General features: G+C 39.0%; 1 protein-coding gene across 1 annotated transcript in view; it reads right to left on the bottom strand.

Annotated features, from left to right (window-relative positions):
* Positions 1-1,693: 1,693 nt before the first annotated feature.
* Positions 1,694-25,741, bottom strand: part of LOC130220842 (uncharacterized) — a 27,344-nt gene continuing 3,296 nt past the window's right edge. The window contains exons 2-18 of the mRNA XM_056453085.1: positions 25,258-25,602; positions 24,934-25,173; positions 23,197-23,298; positions 23,012-23,107; positions 22,719-22,811; positions 12,967-13,041; positions 12,306-12,419; positions 12,033-12,089; positions 10,208-10,291; positions 8,467-8,571; positions 8,206-8,274; positions 4,472-4,528; positions 4,110-4,205; positions 3,763-3,861; positions 2,892-2,910; positions 2,004-2,049; positions 1,694-1,882 (exon numbers count right to left, since the gene is read on the bottom strand). Of these exons, the coding sequence (XP_056309060.1) occupies positions 1,865-1,882; positions 2,004-2,049; positions 2,892-2,910; positions 3,763-3,861; positions 4,110-4,205; positions 4,472-4,528; positions 8,206-8,274; positions 8,467-8,571; positions 10,208-10,291; positions 12,033-12,089; positions 12,306-12,419; positions 12,967-13,041; positions 22,719-22,811; positions 23,012-23,107; positions 23,197-23,298; positions 24,934-25,173; positions 25,258-25,602 (1,715 nt within the window). The 3' untranslated portion in view covers positions 1,694-1,864. The remainder of the gene's footprint in view (positions 1,883-2,003; positions 2,050-2,891; positions 2,911-3,762; positions 3,862-4,109; positions 4,206-4,471; positions 4,529-8,205; positions 8,275-8,466; positions 8,572-10,207; positions 10,292-12,032; positions 12,090-12,305; positions 12,420-12,966; positions 13,042-22,718; positions 22,812-23,011; positions 23,108-23,196; positions 23,299-24,933; positions 25,174-25,257; positions 25,603-25,741) is intronic.

The following is a 25,741-nucleotide window of genomic DNA, read 5'->3' as shown; positions in this document are numbered from 1 at the left end:
TTGTTGCTAACCCCTTCCCCAGACGAGCCTTAAAAACTGGGGTTCGTAACACACCCCAGTGACAGCTCATATACCATTGCTGAGAGTGTATGGGTCAACGATGCTAATATTCGGCACAAATCCATTAATTTCCTCTTTCTGGCTGTTCTTTCTGTGAAAGAATGATGTAGAAGCACCGTCCATGCGTGTTTCCTCGTCGGTTAGTAACACTATATATTTTATTGTACTACAATAGTTTATCGGGCTTTTTGGCTAAAAAGGAGAAATTTAATTAGTTATTATTAGATTATTTGTAAATTTCACCTGAACTGAGCTGTTATGAGGCGGCTAGGCTAAGTTAGCTTCAATTTTGATTAAATTATTTAAATCTGTTGCCTATTAAGTCGTGAATATACCCCGGTAATGCATACTGCAGTCCTTTTTTGTCTGGCTTTCTCGGATATCTCACCTGTTCGCCAAAAATGCCTAAATATATCGTTGGCAATGTCTGACACCGGCGCATACACACGGTAATAGATGTGCTAGGCACGAAAACTTGACAGGCGTAACAACAGTAACTAAGGAGGGCGGGGCTTAGCGAAGGGTCAATTGGGAGGAAATTAATGCTAATGGAAAGTAAGAGTACAAGTTATTATATAAAAACAGTTAACCTGCAGTTGTATAGTATATAGGCGATGTCTGTGTGTACAAGTGTAATATCTGAACCTGCATTAAAAATAAACCAGCAGACACACACTTTTCTCTGTTCTCCTTTACTAACTTTATACTCGTTGTTACACTGCCCTCTAGCGGCTACTCAGTTCAGTAGACAACAAATGCAGTTTTATAAAATGTTATAAAGAGTTTAGAGTCGAGTTCAACACTTACCAGCAGCTCTTCTATAATCCAGTTTCAGCACAGAGATTCAGCTCCGAGGACGAGGTGGTGTTGATCCATCAAGCACTGGGGCACATTACATTATATCATGACTGAGTTAATCTGTTTACTAAAGTATTGATGTGGTATGAAACTAAATTATGAACGGGATGAAACTAAAGACAAATATGAGAAATGTAACAGCTTTATTTTGATGTTTAAAGTCTTCAAGACTAGACAGTCAACATACTGAACTGCACTTACATGAACTTACAGTCAAGACTCTTTACAAAACTGCTGCTCATTTGAAATATTATACACATATACTGCTGTTGCACAGATTTACATTTGGCAGTCAGTTCTGATAAACTTCACTGTTGGCTAAAACAGTAAACGATATGCTGAGACATCATCAAAACATGTTCAGTCATCTAATAAAACACAAAGATTTATATGATACAGTACACTCTGCACAATCTTTGGTATATTTTTAAATAAACCATTTTTTGGGATCAATTGAATGTAAAGCAACTGATCTTTACATGAAGAAATCACAAGAAACACAATACAGAAGTCAACATCTGAAGTGGATCAAAAACTTTCACCAGAGTTGTCCTAAAACAATCATCCATTCTGGTCTTGAAACAATTCTGAAAACCATTTGAGCCCCTTCAAATAGAAACAGCCAGAGAAAGATGCTTCTGCTTGAAGACATGGACTGATCAGATCATGAGACATTAATTTTAGCTCATTTTAAATATCACACAAGTTCATTTTTAATATTAAACTAATCTAACTGCATAGACAATTAAAAAATTGGCGAAACAATTCTTTAACTTTTCTGCCATTTGCTAGAATGGAAAATATGATGAATAAATTATTTAGAACAATGTCATAATAAAAGACAGTCACATGAACAAAACATGATTCCTGACCAATGATGATGTAGCCTCAAAATTGTTAGAATTAAAGTCTCATTTCAGTCTCTGTGGTGTGGATGGTCTCCATTTCACATCTCTGTCGTGCTCTGTGTACAAAACAAAACATTGTTCTTTATCATCAGCACATCTGTACTCCACACTAAGACGACAACCCTTAGTGCATACTGCAGATCAGCTGATACAACATATATAATATTACTGTATTACCTCATGTTGATGTCTTTGAGAGGAGTCACTTAGACTATCAGTTGATCTGCATTAGAAAACAAAACTGCAGATTTACACTGATACATCCGCAGCTGAATATGTTTCATGCATTTATACAACAGGGCTGCTGAATGCTTAATTCTGATTGGCTGATGAACATGTTGTCATGTTCATATTCACCTTATTCTCCGCGTACGAGTGGGCGCAGTTATTTGTATCATTTTGGCTCGAGACTTCCGGTCTCATTCACTTCCATTCATTTTTAAACATTAAAAACAGTCTGTTTTGCTGCTTGATGTTGCAAACTGATATTTTCTTATTATATTATTCTACTTTGTCTGTATTCTAATGCAAACACTTGTTTGTGGAGTAAGTAGTTTGACCGTTTTCTGCCGTTTATTATTCCTAGTCATTTCTCCCATAGGCAGCTGTATCGGAAGTTCTAAAACAATCGCAAAAACGCGCGCACTTCCGCATTGAAGAATAAGGTCAATAAAGGCACAGCTAAAGTAGTTTAGCAGGTTTTGAGTGCATTAGAGCTCCACAACACTACGCTGAATGATTTCGGTTATTTCACAGATACAACAGTCAGAAATCACAGCTAAACACAACAGAAGGCTTTCAAATGAGATGTGTGAGAAACTAATAAGCTAGTGCTACACACAGAAGCTGTTTGAGGACAAAATTCTGAAATGCAACATCTGAACTGTGGCTTCATTAGGTGTGTGAACAGTTTTAGAAGTGGAATAATTGACTGTTGAATTATTTGTAACTAATGCACCCCCCATACTTGTCTCAGTTTTCCAATAATTCAACAAGCTGTTGTCAGTTACCCCATATGTATATAATCATACATGAAAGCTGCGTCGAGTAAAAATCTGAACTTACCCTGATGTAAGAACCTTCCCTACAGTATGTGACAGGAGACAAGAGAGACAAAATAGTTACTGAATAAATAGTTCATGTTAATAAACAATTGGTCAAACTGCATTACGGAAACCCTGATCTCTGCTCCAATATTTATTTATTTAATTTTTTAGGAGTTTAAATATATTGTCTAGATCAAGAGTACAGTATTTACAGTACATTACAGAGAAACAAATCAATGACCCACCATATAAGCACAGTGTTTCATTAGCCAATGATCAACATTAAGTGTGTATCCTAATACTTTAATACATTATTAGTTTGTGATGTTTATTTTTTATAAGAGTAACCGGCTTCTGACCACTTCTTGACTGAACATTCATCAAATTTCCACTGACCTTCATTATATTCAAATGATTAATATGATAAAACAATATTATCAGAATAGAGGTTGTAAATAAACGAAGGTGAGAAAATTATGCCAAAATAATTTTGGGGGTGCTAACTAACAATATGAAAGACATCTAGCAGAGAGATGATGAAGAGTTATTATTTGTTAAATGCTCATGTATTTAAATGCTCTCTGTTTAATGGTCTGTCTCATTACTTTCTTTGTTACTATTCTGTCATGTCTGCAGTGTGTCATGTACTGCAGTAAAGGTAAAAGTTTGTTTGTTTATTGTCACATCAGCAATTTATAGCCATTTTATGGCAAGATCAATATAGATTCATAATTCAATAAGGTTTAAAAATGTACTTTAGAAATTATTTTATATTAAACACATTAAATTAGATTTTTCATGTCAATAAATGATAAATAACTTAACTGTTGTTAGGGCAAAAGACAGCAAAAAAAATGATTGAAAAGCACAAGATAATAAAATATACTTACAGTAAGCGTGCATTTGTAACAGCAGCCAATACAAGACAAAAGCAGATTCAGAAGGGAAGACGATGACTCTCAGATCCCCAATGACACGCTCTCCATTTACTAAAGTATTACAATTAAAGAAGACTTATGAGAAAGATGCATGCAGGATATTTCACAACACAGTGGTAAATTGTTTCATATGTACTGTATAATCTGTAACCAACTTGTTCTGCTTATTTTCAGCATGATTTTTACATAATCAGATCAAACGGTTTTTATTGTAAAAGATCAGTAATATACATATTAATGCTATAAAAATGCAAACACATACAATCATATAATCATTTTAAAATATGATATTCACTCACGTGCTTTCAGGATAAGCTCTACTGTCAGTGAAACAGAGCTTAATAAAACAAGACCAACTGCTCCAAACATGTACATGAGCTCATTACAGAGAGACACTGAAACAGACACACACAAGAGGAAAATGATTAAATAGCTGCACTTATTACACAGATCTCTTCTCTTTACAGTTCTATCAAACTGACTTTATGCTATAGAGTTAATACTGTAGTCAAGTAAGTGGATCAAATGTCTTTTTAAGTTGTCCTTAAACTATTGAACAACACCCATTCTTGTCCTGGGACAATTAAAAACGGTCTGATCCACTTGAAACATTGACTACTGTAGTTGATAATACATTTTTGATCAATGAATAATCACGTGCCTGATTTTTGCTCGCTTGTCTGTCGTTGTTGTCTTCGTCTCTCTAGAAGTTCTTTTGCTGTAAAAACAGAACTCAGACAGATGAGCAGAAAATTATTGTGGGATCTTTTCTATTCTAGTATGAGGAAAAGACAAACAACTTGTTTGTTTGTTTGTTTAAAATAACAACAACAGCAACAAAAATAGTAATAAGTAATAATAAATAAAGATGCCCTAGATCAGGGGTGTCTAAACTCAATCCTGGAGGACCGGTGTCCTGGAGAGTTTAGCTCCAATCCTAATTAAACACAACTGAACCAGCTAATCAAGCTCTTACTACATACATGCTGCATCCCAATGCGCATTCTTATACTACGCCCTAAAAGTATGTACTTTTTTTTTGAAGGAAAAATACACACTTTTGAGTGTGTAACAGAAGAGTATGCAAGCTTTGGGACGAACTACTTCCTCATTAACAGATCGTCATGTTGCTTTGTTTCAAGCCCCGTCAATCACCCACACATCATCCACATTTCTGTCATATTGAATCTCCTACCTTATTGGAGAAGCAGCAGCAGGTTAATCTGCCATTCACGAGTCTTTCATGCAGAGAAATCTCCTCATGCATTCGATGTTAATGTCCAAACACATCTTTATATAGGTACAGTATTGTTGTTGCAGATGAAATTTAACATGGAAAACATGATTAAATATTTTCTAGTTGGCTAGATATTAATAAACAGTCATTCAAACACCTTTACCGAAGCCTCTCTACTTGACGGTTGGTCTCGCATCATTATTGCTTTATCTACACTGTATGACAACATTTCAGACGACTTTTCTAGAGCCTACAGCTAATCAGTCTGTCAGATTCTGGATTGCGTTATAGGTCTAAAGAAAAATATAATGATTTTAAATAAAACAAATACATGGATTTACATAGAACAATAGATGGTATAAGTATATCATTTCACTCACCTGGGAAATGGAGGCCATGTGAATGGTTTGTGAGCACAATTAAGTACACACAGCATGCCATATTATCTGATAATTGTAAGGAATAAGTCCAAAAGGCAACTGACTGTGTAAAGGCACATAAAACAACACAAAAATATGATGAATATACCGAGTTCAGCAGCGAATCAGCCGGAATCAGCTGAGGTGAAGTAATGGCGACCAGCGAGACCTAGCTGTCACTCAAGTGGCCACGCCCTTAATTATGCAGACTCAATATAGCCTAATATAAAAGAAATGGATGAGTTATAATAAAAAAAAAAATAAAATAAAAAAATCACCCCCCTTACATGTAGGGTAATGTTAGCTATATGAACCAAAATCGTTCTTTGTACCAGGCTGTAAACACCTTTTTCTCTGCTGTAAAGTTAGCCATTTTAACAGTGGGGTCAATTAAAAATCTGCTCAGGACTAGTGGAATTACCATGAATTGCAGTTTCGGTTACCTCCGTATTTGCCTCACAAGGGAGAGTGGGAGGTAGGTTGCTGCTTTGGCAGAAGCATATATAAGCGGAGGAGAGGAACAAAGAATGGACCTTCTGCTTGGTGCAGAATCGTCGTTGCCGCTGCTGCTGTTGTTCTGAGCGTCTCTTATCTCCTGCCCCAGATTATTTGTTCATTTTTTTTTTTCCGCTTAGTCCCTTTATTAATCTGGGGTTGCCACAGTGGATTAAACCGCCAACTCATCCAGCATATGTTTCACACAGCGGATGCCCTTCCAGCTGCAGCCCACTGGGAACGCCCCAGATTAGTTGTTGCAATAGTGTGGTGTGATGGACTCATCTCGTTTGCTGACAAATCTTTGTGTCTTTTTTCGCTATATTTCATTGTTGTCACAGTCACCGGTGATCTAGCCCATGCATGTTTTTAATTATATTAAAACTATACATTATTTTTGAATAATTAAAGCTGTAGGTTGGGATTCACCATTTACTTTAAAATCCCATTTTCTCCTGGTTTGTGGCAGCGAGGGAGAAAGGGAAGTTTTGTTGTAATTTTATTTGGGGTTCTTTATTTTCGCAGACAAGTTAGGATTTTTCCCCACAAGTTAGTTGTCTCTTTGTTTATTATTTTGGCCTGAATTCTCTTCTGAAGAGATGCTTCCGAGATCTTTATTTTAAAAAATAAACATTGTTGTTCCTTGATAAATACTGATTGTGGCTATTGTGAGCTAGGACATGAGAAGAGAAAAACCCTAAATTTATTATTTAAAAGTTTAATTTATACTTTTGTTATTGTTCCAGCCAACCCTAGACTGGTCGGGACGTAACAATCATGTTTGTAGTTTATTTACACTTTTCACATGCGCTTGTAGTCAAGTTCACGTCCAACATGCAATGTATTGTGGGCAATATCAGCTGTTAGAGTATGGACAGTTTTACACTTCAAATTTTTACCGGAAATAGTAAACCATCCAGGAACATTTGGCACACTCTTTTAAACATACTACAATTTGGGAAATACCAATTCTATTTTCAAATACTATATAGGACGGATAGTATGTGAATTGGCACGCAGCAACAGTCCCCTGTGTGGCTTTATAATAACGTGCTCTTTCTTTATAATGCTGTGTTCACACCAGACGCGGAAGAATCATCAAGCACGAGTGATTTACATGTTAAGTCAATGCAAATGCACAAATAGACATCCTGCAGTGCGATACATGCAAATGGCTCAGCGCGAATGACGCAAATTGCGCAAATGACGCGGCACGAATTGAGCGTTTACCAATCAGGAGCTTGCTCTTGTGGGGACATGATTATGATGTAGCACCTGTTGTTGATGTCCTCCTGCACACACCGACAACAGTTCATCAAACTGGGCTCGACACAGTCAGAAGCACCGCTCAAAGCCTAGGTCATCCAGGTTAAGTTTCTGGAGGAGTTTATGAGCTCACAAAGCTGGGTGCACCTCTGATCTAGAATCTAGTGGACTCAGACACGGCTCCAAAAGAATCAATGCTGTTTTTCAGCCTTCAGGAATCAGTCAAGAGGCTGAAGTTATGGCAAGGGTGGATGTTTCAGCAGGACAATGACCCAAAGCACAGTTCCAGATCTACCAAGGAATTCATGCTCAGACATGATACACTGTTCTAGAATGGCCATCCCAGTCCCCAGACTTGAACATCTTCAAAAATCTATAGATTGATTTTAAAAAAGGCTGTTCATTATCTTTTTTGCAAGGAAAAATGGCTCAAAATGACTGTTATTTTAGCAAAAGGTGACTCTATAAAAGATTGATGCCATTATTCTGTCGTAGTGCCCAAATTATTGCACCTGTCTGTTTTTGTTATGACTTAAATTGCATTGCATCTGTTGATTAAATAAATGTTATGTCAAAACTGAAACATTGTGTTTTCCCTATTTATCCAAATGAAATTACTGATTCGAAGGCCAGCAGGCTATGGCTTGCAATTATGAAAATTATCGGGGGTGGCCAAACTTGTGGCTGTACTAGAAACTTCCTGGCAGGTGTGTTAAAGCAAGTTGGAGCTACACCCCTGCCCTAGACAATATTTTACCAATTGATTGGTAGTAAATGAAATAATGTCTAAAAATATAAATTGGACCAGAATCAGCCCAGAACAAGACAACATAATGTGCAAAGTTAAGTCATTAATGTATAGTGTAAACCAAACATGCAGGTCAAACCAACAACATTTTGTGTGGTAAAGGTTTAGTTTCGTAAATTTAGTGCGTACTGCTAATTGGAAAAGCGTTGTAAATCAGCAATGGAAAATACCTTGCAAAAGGATCGCGATCATCTTCAGAATTTCATTGAATGAAATGACACAGATCCACCCCAAGCGCTCTGACAATTAAGAAAAAGAATGCAAACCATGCTTTATCTGTATAAATGTATTAATAGAAAAGAAAGAAAGAAAGAAAGAAAGAAAGAAAGAAAGAAAGAAAGAAAGAAAGAAAGAAAGAAAGAAAGAAAGAAAGAAAGAAAGAAAAGAAATTTTAAATTATACAAAACAACTTAAAAATAAAAGCAACATACCTTTATCTCCTTCCAATAGACCCAGATGAGTATACATCACTAGGACAATATTCAGAACTAATATTGTTATTATCCACAATACTGCAAACCATGCTCTGCAGTGACCTGCCAATGAAAAGACATTCATTACATTTCACAGGTCACAAACTAAAACTGATCTCAGATCTGATGCAGATCAATTCAATGTCATCAAAATGAAATTAAAATTGACACTTAAAACATGTTTTTTAACTAACTGTGATCAATTTGCTCTTCTGTTTATTTATTAAATTTTCCCTTAAAGCTGAAAACTAAACATTCTGTCATTTACTCACCCTTCATACTAAAAAACAAATAGAATGGAAGTTAATGGTTACATGTTCCCAGCTTTCTTCAAAATGTCTCCTTTTGTATTTAACATAAGAAAGTTTTATAACAAGTAATGACTGAGTAAATGATGACAGAATTTTTAGTTTTGCGTGAACCATCCCTTTAAATCAAAGTGTTTTAACTTCCATTTTTTTATGATAACAACTTATCCAAAGCCAATAACCAAATTCATAATTGTATTGTTTGTTTTTTCAGCCTTAATCCTCCAATGTCGTCTTAAAAACACATCTTGGAATGCTGTCATTTCCTACAGTATCTACCTTTTGCTGTTTGTGACTTTAGCATTTCAAATCATTGGCTGGAGTACTTTTTTTTTTAAAAACTGCACCAAATTCACTGTACTATTCCGGCTATTTTGACACAATCCTCTTTGCAATTACTATTGTTCATAAATTTATAAAGTGCACCATCATTTATCTGAATGAAGGCATGTGTGAATGCGTCTGTCATTCCCCATTCAGGAAGAGCTGATGATCTGCTGAGACTAGCCTTGAAAAGTTTCGGTCGCACAACATTGATGCATAATCTGCACCAAATCGGAACTGATGGAGGCCCTCAACAAAATTTGATCACCTGATCTCAAAAGGTGAAAATCACGAATAAATCTCAGCATTAGAGTGCCTCAACATGGTGGATACAGTATATTTACTGACTCTATATTTTCCTGATTGAAATATCTCCTCTAAAATGATTGATTGCCTTTTTTTAAAACTCTTCTAAAGGGACTTTCTCATGGCTAGGTCCAGACAGAATCTGCGGACATTATTTGCTATTTCTGCGCAGAATTGTGTTAAAAATCTGTGAATATATGCTGAATTATTTTGGGAGTATCATAACTAAAACCTTAAATATATTAAATAAAAAGTAATACCTTTTAACTTTTATTTAATATTTACAATGCAAATCCAATTAGATCCACTTTATTTGGCAAACAAAGCAAGTCTCTCATATAATATCTCTACTAAAAGACAGAAAATATTACTTTACACACTGAATTGTTAATATATTTTATGAATATTTTCATAGTAGTCAACAATTATACTGAAATTAATTAAAAAACTGAACAAATATAAATGTACACACATTTACACAATAAACAGATTCAATGATGGGCTAAAAATCTGCAGAATTCTGCGCGCGCAGATTCCGTGTGAGCCTATGCTCATGGCTCACTTTTCACAACACAATCATCATATTTACTGTTACACTTTTTACTCATTTTAACTCATTTCAATTCAAGATGCAATTACAACGCTAGTACAATGGATAGCTTCTGTTTAATACCATCTCATTTAAATAGTATAGGTTATATTTAGTCACATAAAATTTAAAATAACACTCAATTATCCATGCAAGAATGAAATGAACTTACATTTGGCTGGCGGACAAAGAGAAAATGACATACAGGTGACATACAAGATGAAATCCAAAATGCCAAGAGGAAAACATACATGTCCTAAAATAAAATACATGTTTTAATATATATATATATATATATATATATATATATATATATATATATATATATATATATATATATATATATATATATATATGTATATATACTTACATACATACACACACACACCCAATAAAAACACTACAATTAGAGGTAGCCTAATACTGTACATTCTGCTTTCTGTGAGTAACTTTCCAACTACATACACACTATTAGTCACTAGAATAACAGAGACTGTATTATTATCCTCGTCTGCTAACACATTATTTAATGGGCTCTGTTACGTATTTTCTTTATTAAGTAATAATATAAAAAAATAATATAAATAATTAAATACCTTAAGTAGTGAGTTTTGGTTTGTTTTTGTGTGTGTGTATTGCATTTGCTTGTGGTGCTTCTCTCCGCCTCTGTCTCGTATAGGTTTCATACCGCAAAGGTGCAGTGAGTTAGGTGCCAGCACATAGAGGCCGGCTTGTTGGTGAAGACCATTCAAACCAGACTGGAACGTCGTTCGGAGAGTCTCCTCTCTCCCGCTTGTTGTGAAGTAGAAACTGTGTTGTAATTACTCTGTGAAATTGTTGAAAGTGTGCGCTGAGTGTTGACTTTGAGATCTATACGGAGACACGTGCTGAGGAGGGTGGCTTTTTGTTTCATTACATTTTCGTCATGTTTGATGGTTAGTAGGGAGGTAAGTGAATGTTATTTTATTTGTTTCATTTTATGTGCAGGTAAGAGGTTTAAAAACTTAGATGTTGCGTTTTGTTTGTTATTTTGGCTTTTACCTCTTAGTTAGTTGTTGCGTTTTGTTTGTTATTTTGGCATTTACCTCCGCAAGCTTTTTATTCTTCTCCTTTTAAACGTAATAACGTAAATTGTCTCTGTTTAAACGTCAAATAAATTTGACTTTACGTTATTTTCTTGGTCAATCGTCTTTGATGTTGTCTTTCCTTTTGAACGGGAGATGAGACTCTGAGCTCCTCGTTAATTTAGAGAAGTTCTAATTATTTTAATTTAATATTATTTATTTTTACGGGTCTGGCTTGCTGTGTGGAGCCAAGGAAGATTAGAATTCGTAACAGGCTCCTAAATAGGAGTCTAAAAGTGGTCATCTTCTGGAGCATTTAACTTCAATTATGCACTATGCACCTTCACGTTCCCATGCAAGTCTGCTAGTAGTTCTAATGAATAATAGTAAGATTTTTTTTACAATCTACTTGTTTCTTATCAGTGTAATAATTTTGCAAGAGATCAGTAAACAGAGTCACCTAGAGACGCACATTCAAATAAGAAGATAACTGGGAAAATTGTAAAACAGACATTGTGCAAATTGAGAAATGAAAATCCCGAATCTTCTTGCATCCAAAAATTAACAAAAATCAAGTCAAACGTGAATCTAAAAAGGGATTCCAAATACAGACCAAGAGAGAGGAGGATAAATGTGGTCTGCTAACATCAGTTCAAGATAAAGCTCTGAGTTTTTGATTATTCGCAGGATGCTAGATGGTGTCAGTTCAAGCAAGGTGGCTGGTAAAAGTCTGAATTAATTATTTATTATGTTTATATATAATATATATCTATTAATGTTTCATTTTTTGGGGATTTATCAACATAGCAACATAATGCTAAACTTTTGTTTAACGTACTGAGATAGTACATTAATTAATATTTAGTAATACTTTATCAGTTCTTAGCTCTAATAATAACTTTAATGGGGTAAAACGAAAGAAAATGTGTTCACCTGTAGTCTGGATTCTCTCTCCTTGTTGCTTTCGACAGAAAATCCTTAAAATGTCCTCTAATAATCAAACCAATACAAACACAGTTAGAAATAACATTAAACTGTTTTGTATCTTCTCTATGTACTTAGCTATCATGTTTGGTAATTGTGAAACAAAAATACATGTACAAAACAAAACCAATGGTAATAACATTATAAAGCTAACAAATCTTTGCTTAGATTGTCTCTCAGTATTAACCATGTATTAGAATCAAATAATTCGAAAACTCTTACGTGTAGTAAATATGAGGCATATCAGCACCAAAATTGCAGTGTACCCTCCAAAAATCAGAAGATGTGTGATGTCTGCATCATGTGCTCTCTTTCTCCAGCCATATGAGAAAAGAACTACAGAAATCAAAAGGCACACGAGATCAATAACGTCCTTAGTTTTGTTCACTACGTCTTTAAAAGTGAACTGGCTGTGATTGTAGAATAGTTTCCTCAAGGAAAATGTAAAACTTGAAAATGCAAACAAAAGTCCCTGATATTATCATATTCACATAATCTGTGCAAAAACATGGAGACCATCGCATGTACATCAACATATTTTAACACAGGCAACAAAACACAAGCAATAAAACATAAATACTGTAGACTATAAATAATGTACTCCTGTTATTTTCATTTAGAAAAATATCTGACACGTTGTATGTTTAAAATTTTGACCCATACTTTCTCTTGTACAATAAAGGCAGAACGCGTTAAATTTACACTGCATGACAGACATTAGTGAAATCAGGGTTCTGAGAAAATTACACTCAAAACACACTGTAATGCTGGGATACTAAATGAGTGCCAGACTGCTGCAATCATACGCTGTCTGTCTTTTTTCGTCAAGCACTGTAAATAAGAATAATGAACACGGTCTCAGTTGTGTGAAATGTGGATTTACCTGAATAAACAACTAGTGTGAAAACAGCAAATTCTCTTGTTGGTGTGAAATAGCTGATCCATGGTTTAAGGCTCTCTGCAGAGAAAAAGATTGACATATTTCAGTTCTTACACAACGGCTTTATTACAGTTTCATGTTATCCGGTCTTGACTGACAAAATTATACAGTTTTCACTTGACAGTACAGTGGCCCGGAAGTGCAAAACAACATTACAAAGTGTAAAGCTGCGGTCACACTGGGCTTTGTGTGTGCGAAATTCTGTCGTGTGGCGTTGTGAAAAGGTGCGGGATTAAACAAGCTTATTAGACATTAAAAAAAGCGAGCGATTGCTCAATGTTTTAAATTTCTGTCCAGAGAGGTCCTGTTTTAATCCTCGATTGGTCTCACGCAGTCAAGTGATGCGATTTCGCAGGTCAAAGTTCACCAAGCTTGAACTTTGCACTGCTGCGAGCTTCGAAACTTAACGCATGACCTTGCGTTTCCGGTCTGACGCATTCGCGTGCGTATGAATGGAAGTCTATGGGAGGAAAAGCCCAGTGTGACCGCAGCTTTAAACACTTTTACGAAGCTCGAGACAAATTTATATTTTGGAAAGCGTTTTTACATATCATTAGGGATGGCTGACGTGAAACTGACGTTTCGCCACAGTGTCGATATGTGTTTCGAAACACTGCACCGAAGCATGATCTGAAACACCCAGGTCACATGACTAAAGCGATTCAAAGCATTGATCATTTCAGAAGCGTTTCGAGACCTGGAAAATCTGCATTTGACTGACAAGATCAGATAAAACCTATATGTTATATAACCTAGTGGACCGTGGTGAAAAAGGTGTTTACAGCCTGGTACAAAGAACGGTTCATACAGCTAATATTACCCTTCATGACAACTGTGAGGGGGTGAATGTTTTGTTGAGAAGTATTCAACTAAGTTTGCCAGTTTAAAGGTGATGATCACTGTGGTGCATCGATTAGAATGCATGAGACGAGGTAAATAAATAATGTTGCTTTATTCCACACTGGTGAATAGAGATGTGGTTTCTACAAAAAAGGAATAACAATAAACAATATTAAATCAAAGTTACATTTGTAATACAACATTAAACATAGTACAGTTGGATCAAATATTATACAGGTAAGTAGTTAGGTGCAAATGGATAATTGTATTAAGATACTGACAGCAGCATAATATGGAGTCCAAATTGCTGCTAACTGGGTGTTTATGACACAAACTGGGTCACATGTTACATGAAATATAGACAAAGGCTGAAATAATCATACATACTGCCTAACATAATATAAACAGGTTGAAATCGAACAATATACACACAGCTGGTAACTTATTAACTTCAATAACGACGTGAGTATCAAATTAGCGGCAGCTAATTATTGCTGCGTCATCTCAAATCACGGCGATCACAGAACATTGAATTAATGCTGTTAAACAGCATAAAAACTCTTCTAACATACTCCTTAAGTCTCAGTAAGCATACAGTACGTGAACATTCATGTACTCACGGTTTAAAACACGCACAAATTCACCAAACAACGCTGATTAGCAACACACAACTTCTCTGCCCGTGGCTTCACTCCGACTGCATTGTTCTCTCGTGTGCACGTCTTTCAAAGGCACATAGGATAAGTAGTCCAATAGTGACCTCTACAGGACAGGTTGGTGTAATGCTTTATAACAGCCGCCCCCAAATTTGTTGCACAAATTTGCAGTCACTCCAGTAACACTTTCTCTAATCATCGGACACAGTGGGGAGGCGGATCAGCCTGCTAGTCGGCCTGATGTAGGATCGATCCTTCACTTGAACCTCTGCTGTTCGGATTCTCCCGTCCGCTCCTGGGAACACCTTGATGACTCGTCCTATTGGCCATAGTGCTCTGGGCAGTTGAGGGTCCACTATGAGAACTACTGTATCTGGTTGTAGAGGGTTTGTGTCCGTTTGCCATTTTTCTCGAGTTTGCAAGGCAGGTAAGTAATTCTTCAAGAACTGGGACCAGAATCGGTCAGCAAGGACTTGACAGGATCTCCAGCGCCGTTGACTGAGTCCTGCTGAGTCATGGTAAAGTATTTGTGGCAAAGAAGGGTCTAGCCGCCCCATTAGAAGGAAATTTGGGGTTACTGGGTCTGGATCAGCCACATCAGAAGAGATGTAACCTAACGGCTAGGAATTCAAGATTCCTTCAATTTCAATCAAGATGGTGTTAAGCATCTCTTCTGTCACCGACTGAGCATTGAGCGTGGCATATAATGCTGTCTTTATGGATCGGATTTCCCTTTCCCAGGAACCTCCGAAGTGCGGGGCATTAGGGGGGTTAAATATAAACTTGGATCTGATGCTCTGCCAGGAGCGTTTGAAGGGAAGGGTGCATGTCTTTGAAGGAATCACTGAGTTCTCGCTCACCTCCTTTGAAATTAGTGCCTTGGTCAGACAGTACTTCAGCGGGCTTGCCTCTGCGAGAAATAAACCTTCTTAAGGACATCAGGAACGAATCTGTGTCGAGACTGGTTAAGATTTCGATGTGCACTGCCCTTGTCATCAAGCATTTAAATAGGATCCCCCATCTCTTTTCATTACAGCGGCCTATTTTTACAAGAAAGGGGCCAAAGCAGTCCATTCCTGTTGAAAAGAAGGGGGGACTGTGGAGGCGCAGGCGTGCAGGAGGTAAGTCTGCCATGCGAGGAACCACTGGCTGAGCTCTCCATTTTTGACATTACACACAGCCACGTTGCTCCTTTCGAACTGCCTCGCGGCCACGCAGTATCCAGTACTTGCGTCTTAACTCCCCAAACAGTCTTTCCGAGCCAGGGTGCTTTAGGTTACTGTCAACATGTCTGATGAGCATCTTAGTCACTGGGTGCTTTGGATCCAATACAACTGGATGAGCAGTTTCTAGTTCCAACTGGTTGCATCTGCGTAGTCTGCCACCAACGCGAATGATGTTCATCTCTTCATCAAGTTCAGGTGCTAACATAGCTAGGCGACTTGATGCTGGCACTGGTTTACCAGCAGTAAGAGACTGAGTCTCCTCCGGGAAACTCTCTTTCTGGGCAGCTCTGAAAATCTCTAATTCTGCCATCTGGTAGGTTTCTGCGGTAGGGCCTGGAGAGTCAGATGGGGTCGCCTCATGTAGATACTGTGCAGTTGCTTTCAACAAGTCATTAAAGCAGTGAAAATCTTTGGGGTCAGGATAACCAGGGTTAAGGGTGTTTGTAACAATATTTAGGCAGGAAGCAGGTTTACGTAACTCTTCTGAATCTTCCTCTTTGGGGCCGACTGGGATATTAGGCCAGTATTTGGATGAAAGCCACAGAAAGGGAGGTCCCTTGACCCATCGATTCTCACCTGTCAGTTCCAACAGAGTTTTCCCCCTTGTGATGTCATCAGCTGGGTTATTTAGGGAGTCAACATAGTGCCAGTTTGTGCTATCAGTTAGATCCTGAATTTCGGCGACTCTTGTCCCGACAAATACCTTGAACCGGCAGGAATCAGAGTGAATCCAAGTAAGGACTGTGGTTGAGTCGGTCCATAGTGTGATCCGATCAATGTTTAGGGTCAGTTCTCTTTGTAGCAGATGTGCAAGTTGGGCGCCAGTGAGGGCGGCACACAGCTCCAGCCTTGGCACTGATAGCTGCTTCTTAGGAGCTACCCGTGGTCTTGAAGTAATGAAGGCTACTTCTACTTGACCATGTGGATCTTCAGTGCGCAGGTATCCAACACACCCATAAGTCCGTTCTGACGCATCACAGAAGATATGCACTTCTCTTGTACAACTGGGGTGGTCTAGGTGAGGTTTTGTGTAACATCGGGGCAAGCTCAGTTTCTCCAGATGAGGCAGTTCACTCTCCCATGCTAACCAAGCTTCCAGTATGTCACTAGGGAGTAATGGATCATCCCATTCTCTCTGTTTATTCCATAACATCTGCACAAGGATTTTGGCTCTTGTGGTAAATGGAATTATGAGTCCAATTGGGTCATATTGGCTGGCCAACACTCTGTAAATGTTCCTCATAGTTGTGGGGCTTGCTTCCCTCAAGTGGGATTTGTATATTAGTGTGTCAGATTTACACCTCCAACGTAATCCCAAGGCAGGTTCCTGCAGGTCCATTTGGCTCTGATTAAGCCATTGCTCACTATCCTGGGAGAGAATTGCTGGAGGAAGGTGTCTTATGACCTCTGGGACATTGCTTGTCCATTGCCTTAACTCAAAACCGCCACCATTGAGTAGTTCTCTCAATTTGTTAACCAATGCTTTGGCCTTGTCTGGTGAAGGGAAGCTTTGGAGCCAATTGTCCACATAAAAGTGCCTCTCAACTGCGTCACGAACCTCATCACCTTCCTGACTAGTCAGTAATGTGCCTTTGAAGTGCATATGTGGCACAGCATGGGGAACAGGTTGTCCCAAAGGGCAGGACCAGCCATTCATACACGCTAGGTGGGCTGTCTTTGCTCAGGTCACGCCATAGGAACCGTAAGAGGGGTCTGTCCTCAGGGAGGAGTCTCACCTGATGGAACATTCCTTTTGTGTCGCTGCTGATGGCTGTGGTATGTTCCCTGAATCTCAACAAGACACCCAATAATGAAGAGCTCAGATTGGGTCCAGGCAGCAGGAGTTCGTTTAGATTATGTCCTTGATGTGTAAAGGAACAGTTGAACACAATTCTAGTCTTCTCATTGTGTGTCACCATGTGATGTGGTATGAACCATGACCCACTAGAGGACTCCCATAAGTCTTGGCTCACTCTTTCAACATATCCGGAGTTTTCAAGTTTTAGAATTTCCGCATTGTACGCTGTGGCGCGATCTGGGTCTTTGAGCAGGCGCTTCTCTGTATTGCGAAGATTGGCAAGGACAGAAGTTGGTGGGGCAAACAAGGTTGGCATGGACTGCACTCTTAGCAAGGGTGTGGCATATCTCTGTACTCCATCTACGTTCACTCTAACAGTCTTGGTCTGCAGGAGATCCATAGCTGCCTGATCCTGTCGAGATCTTGTAACTAGCTTCTCATTTCTGTATGGCAAGACATCAAGCTTCCAAAGATTTTCCACATGATTATGCAGCTTGGCTGATGGCGAGAGTGTAGATGTGAACAAGCATGACTGGGATCCATTCTGTAATGGTAAGTACTTAGTAGGGCCTTGAAGTGTCCAGCCAAGTCTTGTCTTAACAGCAGCTGGTCCCCCTGGAGGTCCCAATCTTACAGGTTGAATTGGAGTTATCAGATGTGGGAAATCTGAACCAATGAGAAGGAGAGGTTTGGCACCTTTTATGTCTGGTAGGGGCAACTTTCGAAGGTGTCTATATTTACACTGCAGTCGTTCAATCGGGTATGTGTGTTCTGCTAGACCTAGCTGATCAGCAGTGAAGGCCCTTATTATCTTATAGACTCTCTCAGGTTGGCTGGCGGGTGAGATAGTGAAGGGAACAGATGAGCCTTGTATCACCCGGAGGTCTTGTCGTACTGTTCTAAGGGTAAGACTCTCAGATTGACCTTGTAATTTCAGCTTCTGTGCTGCTTCTTGATGGAGAATGGTTCGTTCTGATCCATCATCTAAGACAGCGTATGTTTCCAGGGTATGACTGCCATTACGCAGAAGCACTTTACTGACTTTAAGGAGGACTTGACTGCACCCAGCTTTCCTATCAAGATACAGGATATCAGTGGAAGAGTTAACCAGTCCGCAAGTCGTTTCATCCCTGTGTTTCTCCTCCTTACACAGTTCTCCTGGTTGGGTATTTATTTCGTGAAGCGCAGTCAGATGCTTGCCTTTACAGTTACTGCATTGTGCTCTTAGACGACACTGGGCTGCTTGGTGACCTCGACCGCATCTCCAGCAACGCCGGTTGTTTATGACCCATTGCTTCTGCTGCTGTCTGGTGAGCTGAGAGAAGTTGGAACTATCATCTAGATTGTGCAGGTTATTACAGCAGTAAGGACAGTATACTCTGACCTTTTCAGGCCACTGTGAAGGGGACTTTGTTGCAGAAGGTGCTTCAATCAGGGTAGTTTGTGTAGAGCCTAATAAAACATTCATTGACTTGCTTCGTGTTTTACCATCTCTCTTTGGCTCTCTTTGCCTTTTGGCAGCCTCTCTGCCAGTCTCTATGCGATCAAGCATATCACCACCTTCTTGGATCTGCAGCTCATACTCCAACCACTCTGAGAAGTCCATAAGGGAGAGAACTCCTTTCCTTTGGGGGTGAAAATATCGCCTAAAGTTGGCCCTAAACTCCTGTGGTAATTTGCTGCTTAGCCTGGCCACATGTGACCCACACTGAAGTTCAACACGTCCTTCCTGCTCAAGTTGTTCAAGCATTCCGACCAGAGCTCTAACCCTCAGTGCGAACTTACGAAATCCCACAGAGTCTCCTGATCGGATAGTTGGCCCATCCATTAGCTCTGCTATTCTCCTCAGCGCCAGTTGGTGAGGTTGTCCATAGTGCTGAATGAGTGAGGTCATAGTATCTGAGTAGGGGAACAACGAGTTACTATACGAGTCAGCTATTAGAAGTGGCTCTTCAAATTTGAGATGGTCCACCAGAATTTGGTATTTGAATCTCTCTGTAGCGTCAGGTGGGAGAATGTTCTCCAGGGATATCCGAAGCCTAGCAAACTCTCTGGGATCATCACAAGTGAAGTCGGGAATGGAAGGTTTGGGACCCCTATATGATCTCTCTTGTCTACGGGGTTGTAAATCAGTAAATTTATAGTCTCTTGGTGGGGGCAATGGGGGAGCTGCTGTATTACTATAGTCTGACCAAGACTCTGACTCATCTGGTTCATCGTTTGGCTGGTAATAATTTGGTGTAGATGGGGGAGATGACCGTTTTAGTTCTAGTTTATGAATTCACTCTTTCAGCTCTTCCATAAAATCTGAGATATCTGGATTGGGCTGTTTATGCCGTTCATAATGTGTCACAGGGGGAGGGGGTGGTGGCCATTCCTCTTCAGTTTCCTCAATAACGGACTGCTGACCAAGCCTTTGTGCTACATTGTTGGGAGTCTTTATCAGGGCACTGTGAGCAGGCACTGCTACTGATTGTGAAAGAGGATGAGGTGCCGAAACAGGTGACAAAACAGCATTCTGGTTTATACGCTGCTGCATTTCTATCATGGTCGAGTGTAACTTCCTATTATCCTCCTGCAACTGCTGAATAACTTCTAGCACCGATGGGGTACAATGTGATGGTGCAGGAGTGCTCTCATAAAGGGGAACATGACTTGAGACCAAATTCCTTTCTTCCATCCCTCCTGTGCTCCAGTTACGGGCAGTGGGATACTTTGGGAGAGGTATCATCTCGGCAGATCTCTCCATATAACTCCCTCTGTCCATCATACTAGCAGAATGTTGCCTTGGCTGTTCACGTTCTACTAGTCTTGGAAGGTCAACTTCATACTGCTCTAACCAGGCTGGGGGACGTCTGAAGCGGCTTGAGCGAACATCATCTGGTCTAATGGGTCTATCTGATGGAGCACGGGCCATATTATCCACAGTAATCACCAACTCCGGCTCGAAGGACCAAATTTGTTGAGAAGTATTCAACTAAGTTTGCCAGTTTAAAGGTGATGATCACTGTGGTGCATCGATTAGAATGCATGAGACGAGGTAAATAAATAATGTTGCTTTATTCCACACTGGTGAATAGAGATGTGGTTTCTACAAAATAGGAATAACAATAAACAATATTAAATCAAAGTTACATTTGTAATACAACATTAAACATAGTACAGTTGGATCAAATATTATACAGGTAAGTAGTTAGGTGCAAATGGATAATTGTATTAAGATACTGACAGCAGCATAATATGGAGTCCAAATTGCTGCTAACTGGGTGTTTATGACACAAACTGGGTCACATGTTGCATGAAATATAGACAAAGGCTGAAATAATCATACATACTGCCTAACATAATATAAACAGGTTGAAATCGAACAATATACACACAGCTGGTAACTTATTAACTTCAATAACGACGTGAGTATCAAATTAGCGGCAGCTAATTATTGCTGCGTCATCTCAAATCACGGCGATCACAGAACATTGGATTAATGCTGGTAAACAGCATAAAAACTCTTCTAACATACTCCTTAAGTCTCAGTAAGCATACAGTACGTGAACATTCATGTACTCACGGTTTAAAACACGCACAAATTCACCAAACAACGCTGATTAGCAACACACAACTTCTCTGCCCGTGGCTTCACTCCGACTGCATTGTTCTCTCGTGTGCACGTCTTTCAAAGGCACATAGGATAAGTAGTCCAATAGTGACCTCTACAGGACAGGTTGGTGTAATGCTTTATAACAGTTTTTATAACTCATCCGTTTCCTTTATATTAGGCTATATTAAGTTTGCAGAATTAAGGGCGTGGCCACTTGAGTGACAGCTAGGTCTCGTTGGTCGCCATCGCCGTTTATGTGGCTTTAGTTGCCTTTTGGACTTATTTCCTACAATTATCAGATGATATGGCATGCTGCGTGCACTTAATTGTGCTCACAAACCATTCACGTGGCCTCCGTTTCCCATGTGAGTAAAGTTATATACTTATATACACCATCTCTATAAATGTATTTGTTTTATTTAAGATCATTTATCATTTATATTTTTCTTTAGACCCGTAATGCCCTCCAGAATCTGACAGATTGATTAGCTGTAGGCTCTAGAACAGTCATATGAAGCGTTGTCATACAGTGTTATACTAGATTTCATAAATAGCCTTGCATTTACTATAACACAGACTATAATTGAAGTGTTTGGAAGTATTTCGCGTTTTCCTCCTGTTGAAATTTGTCATAAGAACAATGTTTGGTGGCTAAATGTATTACAGCAGTGTTTTTAAAAGTCTAAACACTTTACTGATATAGTGTACAGCCAAGCAGATGTTGTCAAAACACAAACGAGTCGCATGTAATAGAGTATTAAGTGTTTTTCCCAAAGTAAAGTCTGTCTAAGCCAGGTCCAAGCAAAATGCCAGCAGGTGTTTGTAGCTCCGCCAACTCTCCGCCTCTTTGCCCTTGTTTGGTATCCCACCGTGGGTGCGATGACGCGTGAACAAAATGGCAATGGTTGGCCGCGCCTACTTGTGGCTTCTATTGCAGTGTTCAGAAACCGATGGGTGACGTCACGGATACTACGTCCATATATTTTACAGTCTATGGTTTCTACATACTGTCACGCTTAAGTTTTCTCAAAATAGCTCTAAATGACAAAACGGTGTGTGGTACATTCTGCGTCACTTCCAGTGTGTGGTACATTCCCTTTCCAGAAAAAAGAATCTGTCATTGCGAATTAGTTTCGGGACTGGTAAAAACGTTTTTCCTATGTAATTGTGTCTTATGATACGTTAAAATGTTTCCGAAAATTTAAATTTGTCTCGAGCTTCGTAAAATGTTTCACACTTTGTAATGTTGTTTTGCACTTCCCGGCCACCATATGACATAGATCATCACATATTCTTACTCCCAAAATTAAGTACTCAAACAAGGATGATCATCAACATTCAGATGGCAAATCAATCCTAAAACTGTTAAATTGTAAAATAGTACAATTTTAAATAACGGTTCTCTTATTGAATGTAGTTTACAATTTTACAACTTTGTTGTAAGTTGTTTTCACAACTTTATTAATTTCCAAGCCTTTAGATGATAGTGTATCTGTTATATTGCTGTACTCAATGCTACCATCAGTGTGCATTTATCGTTCTCTCTGTGGAAAATTTCACTTTATATCCCAAAATACCTTGAAGATACTTCAAATAGGACAACGCCCAGATCAGCATTAAAGGCCTCAGAATATAAAGAGCAGAGCAGGTGATGGTCTCATGTAAAGATCCTGCAACACAATATTTCATTACAGACTTTGAAAATAACTGCATTATGTGAAGACATTACTCCAATAAACCATTACTTAGCCATTAAAGAACACAAATGAACAAAACACTGACAAGATTCAGTCAAATATGAATAAAATAGTAACACAAAATTTTTTTTTGTACCTTAGCATAATCAACAGCACTAAACTCCTGCACTCACCTTCAGTAAAGCCCCAAAGGATGAAGGCTAAGAACATACAGACGTTTGGGAAAAAGACCAGAGAAAGCTGAAGATTACAGATTCTGCTGCTGGAGACTAAAGAGGAAATGCAGAATAATCACAATTACATGAGCAAAACACTTGCACTGACACACACTAGAGATTTTTTTGACTTATTAACACACCCGTGTTTAATCTGCAGTAGATCAGACAGCAGAGCAGAAGAACAGCTCCAGATCCAGCAGCAACACAGAGGACCAGCACAGCTATGTGCAAAGAAAAGAAACCTGGAGAGGGAAACATCAGTTATAACACTGCACAGAACAGACATAGCATTTTTTTTTAAATAGTGGGTGTTTTGCACAAAACCCCAAACATACAACGCTTTAAAAACATTTTCATCTTCAGCTCAACTTGAGCAAACTACATTTAACAACCATTGCAACCATTTTTTTCATTTCAAGAGTTCACACTTAGCTGATGATTAATTATAAGCTTGTTTGGCATGCTGTCCCGGAAGAGAGCCCTAAGCTCATAAGATCCTCGAGCCCAGGGCTCCCTCCCTTTGCAAGGCAAGAGGGGAGTTTGAGCTCAGGTAGATCTCGAGAACTCCCCGGCTGTAATAACCAATGAACAGCCAGTGATTGCTCTTGAGAGATAACCATTTACTAGGAGCATGTCTATAGTGCCGGTTTGGATTAGTCAATTAACTTAAGTTGCATGTTTTTTGGACGGTGGGAGGAAACCGGGGAACCCGGGGGAAACCCCTCGTGAGCACGGGGAGAAAATGCAAACTCCGCAGAGAAATGTCTGCTGGTTTGGTAAAGCCTAGAACCAGAGACGTTCTTGCTGTGAGGCAACAGATCTAAGCACTGGGCCACTGTGTCACCCATCTAGGCAGAAGGAGTAGTAGGGGTGGAAGGGGGGATTCTTCAAAACGAAGATAGCGGTGGTACGTAACCCAGGGTATTTGTAGTAGCTTAGGAGTCGTCTGATTGGTGCATTGAGAATTGGATAATGCGGATCCAGCCGCTAGCAATCACAAGCACTTGATCCTCTCGAAATTAGTTTAGAAATAAACCACACTTAGTTTTTTTTTTATGATCGGTGAGATTAAACCATTCAAAAACTCTTATTCTCAAATTATAAAAAAATCCAACAAATAACTCATTGCTCCCAGTCCACAGTTACAAAAACAAAGCTTAAATCACATTATATACAAAGTTTACAGTACATTAATATCACTACAATATTATGGACTGAAAGATCTGCTGTAATTGCCAAGTTACTGAAAAATACGGGGGTTAGTTTTCTCCCATTCGGTGTGTGGTATCAAACATTCCATTAAAACTACACTCTTCCAGCAGTTCCTTGCATCCAATATCTCGTTTGTCATGGGAAGAATGCATAAAATGTTCCTGAATAAGAGTGAAAGTGCCAAACTGCAGTTAAAGTCAACAAATAAATAATTTGGCAAATAATTTGATTACTGATGTCCATGTAAACATATTCACAGTTTTTCTCCCCTGCGTCTGTGTTTGTTTTGCGCCTGTGAAAATCAGCATGTGCTCGAATTGAAACTCCCCTTTAATGCCCTGTAAGCTTTTTAGTCAGTGAATGTCAGGGAATTTAATATTTGGCTTGTAGCTTGGATGTCTCTTCTCCATTCGCCATGCTGAAGACGATCAGACTGCGCAAAGCTGGGCAGAGTGAATCACCTCGAATACAGCTCTCATCTGGTAGGCTATAGGCTAAAATAAGCAGCAGCCAAATTTAATTTCAATCCTCAAATCTGTTTTGTTCCTTACCCAGTCTCTCCAGCTTTACAATTGCAATAGTTGATAAATCTTCAGCAAACACTTGACACACGTAAACTCCTTTATCCTCAAATCTGACACTCTTCAGTCTGAGAGAGAAGTTACCTTTGGGGATTTCAGCCGTGAAGAACTCAACTCTGCCTCTGAATTGTTCATCTGATGAATCTGGAAAAATCTTGTTGTTTTGGAAAGGCAGGACCAGAATTTTTTTTTTATCTTCATCTGTTTTCAACCATAAAACCTCTTCAACGTGTTCATGTGTGATGTGAGAGTCTACTGAGCAGTTCAGAGTCACGTCTTCACCAACATATGCAGAAGTGGGACGATTTGATCCTAACAAACGCTCTAAAAGAAAACAAATAGTTTCGTACATTACCTCAAATCTCATTTGATTTAAATTTCAGCACAATTCAAGTTGATTTCACTCACTAACAACTTTTATCTGAACCACAGTTTCTCCCGAATCCTGTTGACTGTAAACCTTACACCTGTATTGTCCCCTATCTTGAGCCCTCAGATTGTCCAGACGGAGGGAGAAGTTTCCATGTTGAATCTCCTCAGTAAAGAAATGAGCTCTATCATGATAATCCTGCTGCTGGGCCTCTGGTCGACTCTCACCATCTTGATACAGATGAATCAGAGTCTCTGAGTCTGCTCTTCTCCATTCCACCTCCAGATCTTCCACTGGTAAAGCTTCATCAACATAACAGGGCAAAACCACTGAATATCCCAGAGGAGCAGACAGAGGAGCAGAGGGACCACGAACAGCTAAGCCTATCAAAAAAAGAATAAAACTGAAAGCTGTAAATTGCATTGAAGGGCCCAAGCCCTTGTGACACCGCCTCCTCTGTGGCCTTCAAAAAAAATGACACAGAAAGCATGTTCAGAGAGACAGGTGAAAGGTCAAGGCAGG

This window comes from Danio aesculapii, chromosome 3 (genome assembly GCF_903798145.1).
Source record: "Danio aesculapii chromosome 3, fDanAes4.1, whole genome shotgun sequence".
Taxonomy (NCBI): Eukaryota; Metazoa; Chordata; class Actinopteri; order Cypriniformes; family Danionidae; genus Danio; species Danio aesculapii.
The sequence above is the reverse complement of the archived record's forward strand: the minus strand, read 5'-3'. Positions and strand labels throughout refer to the sequence as shown.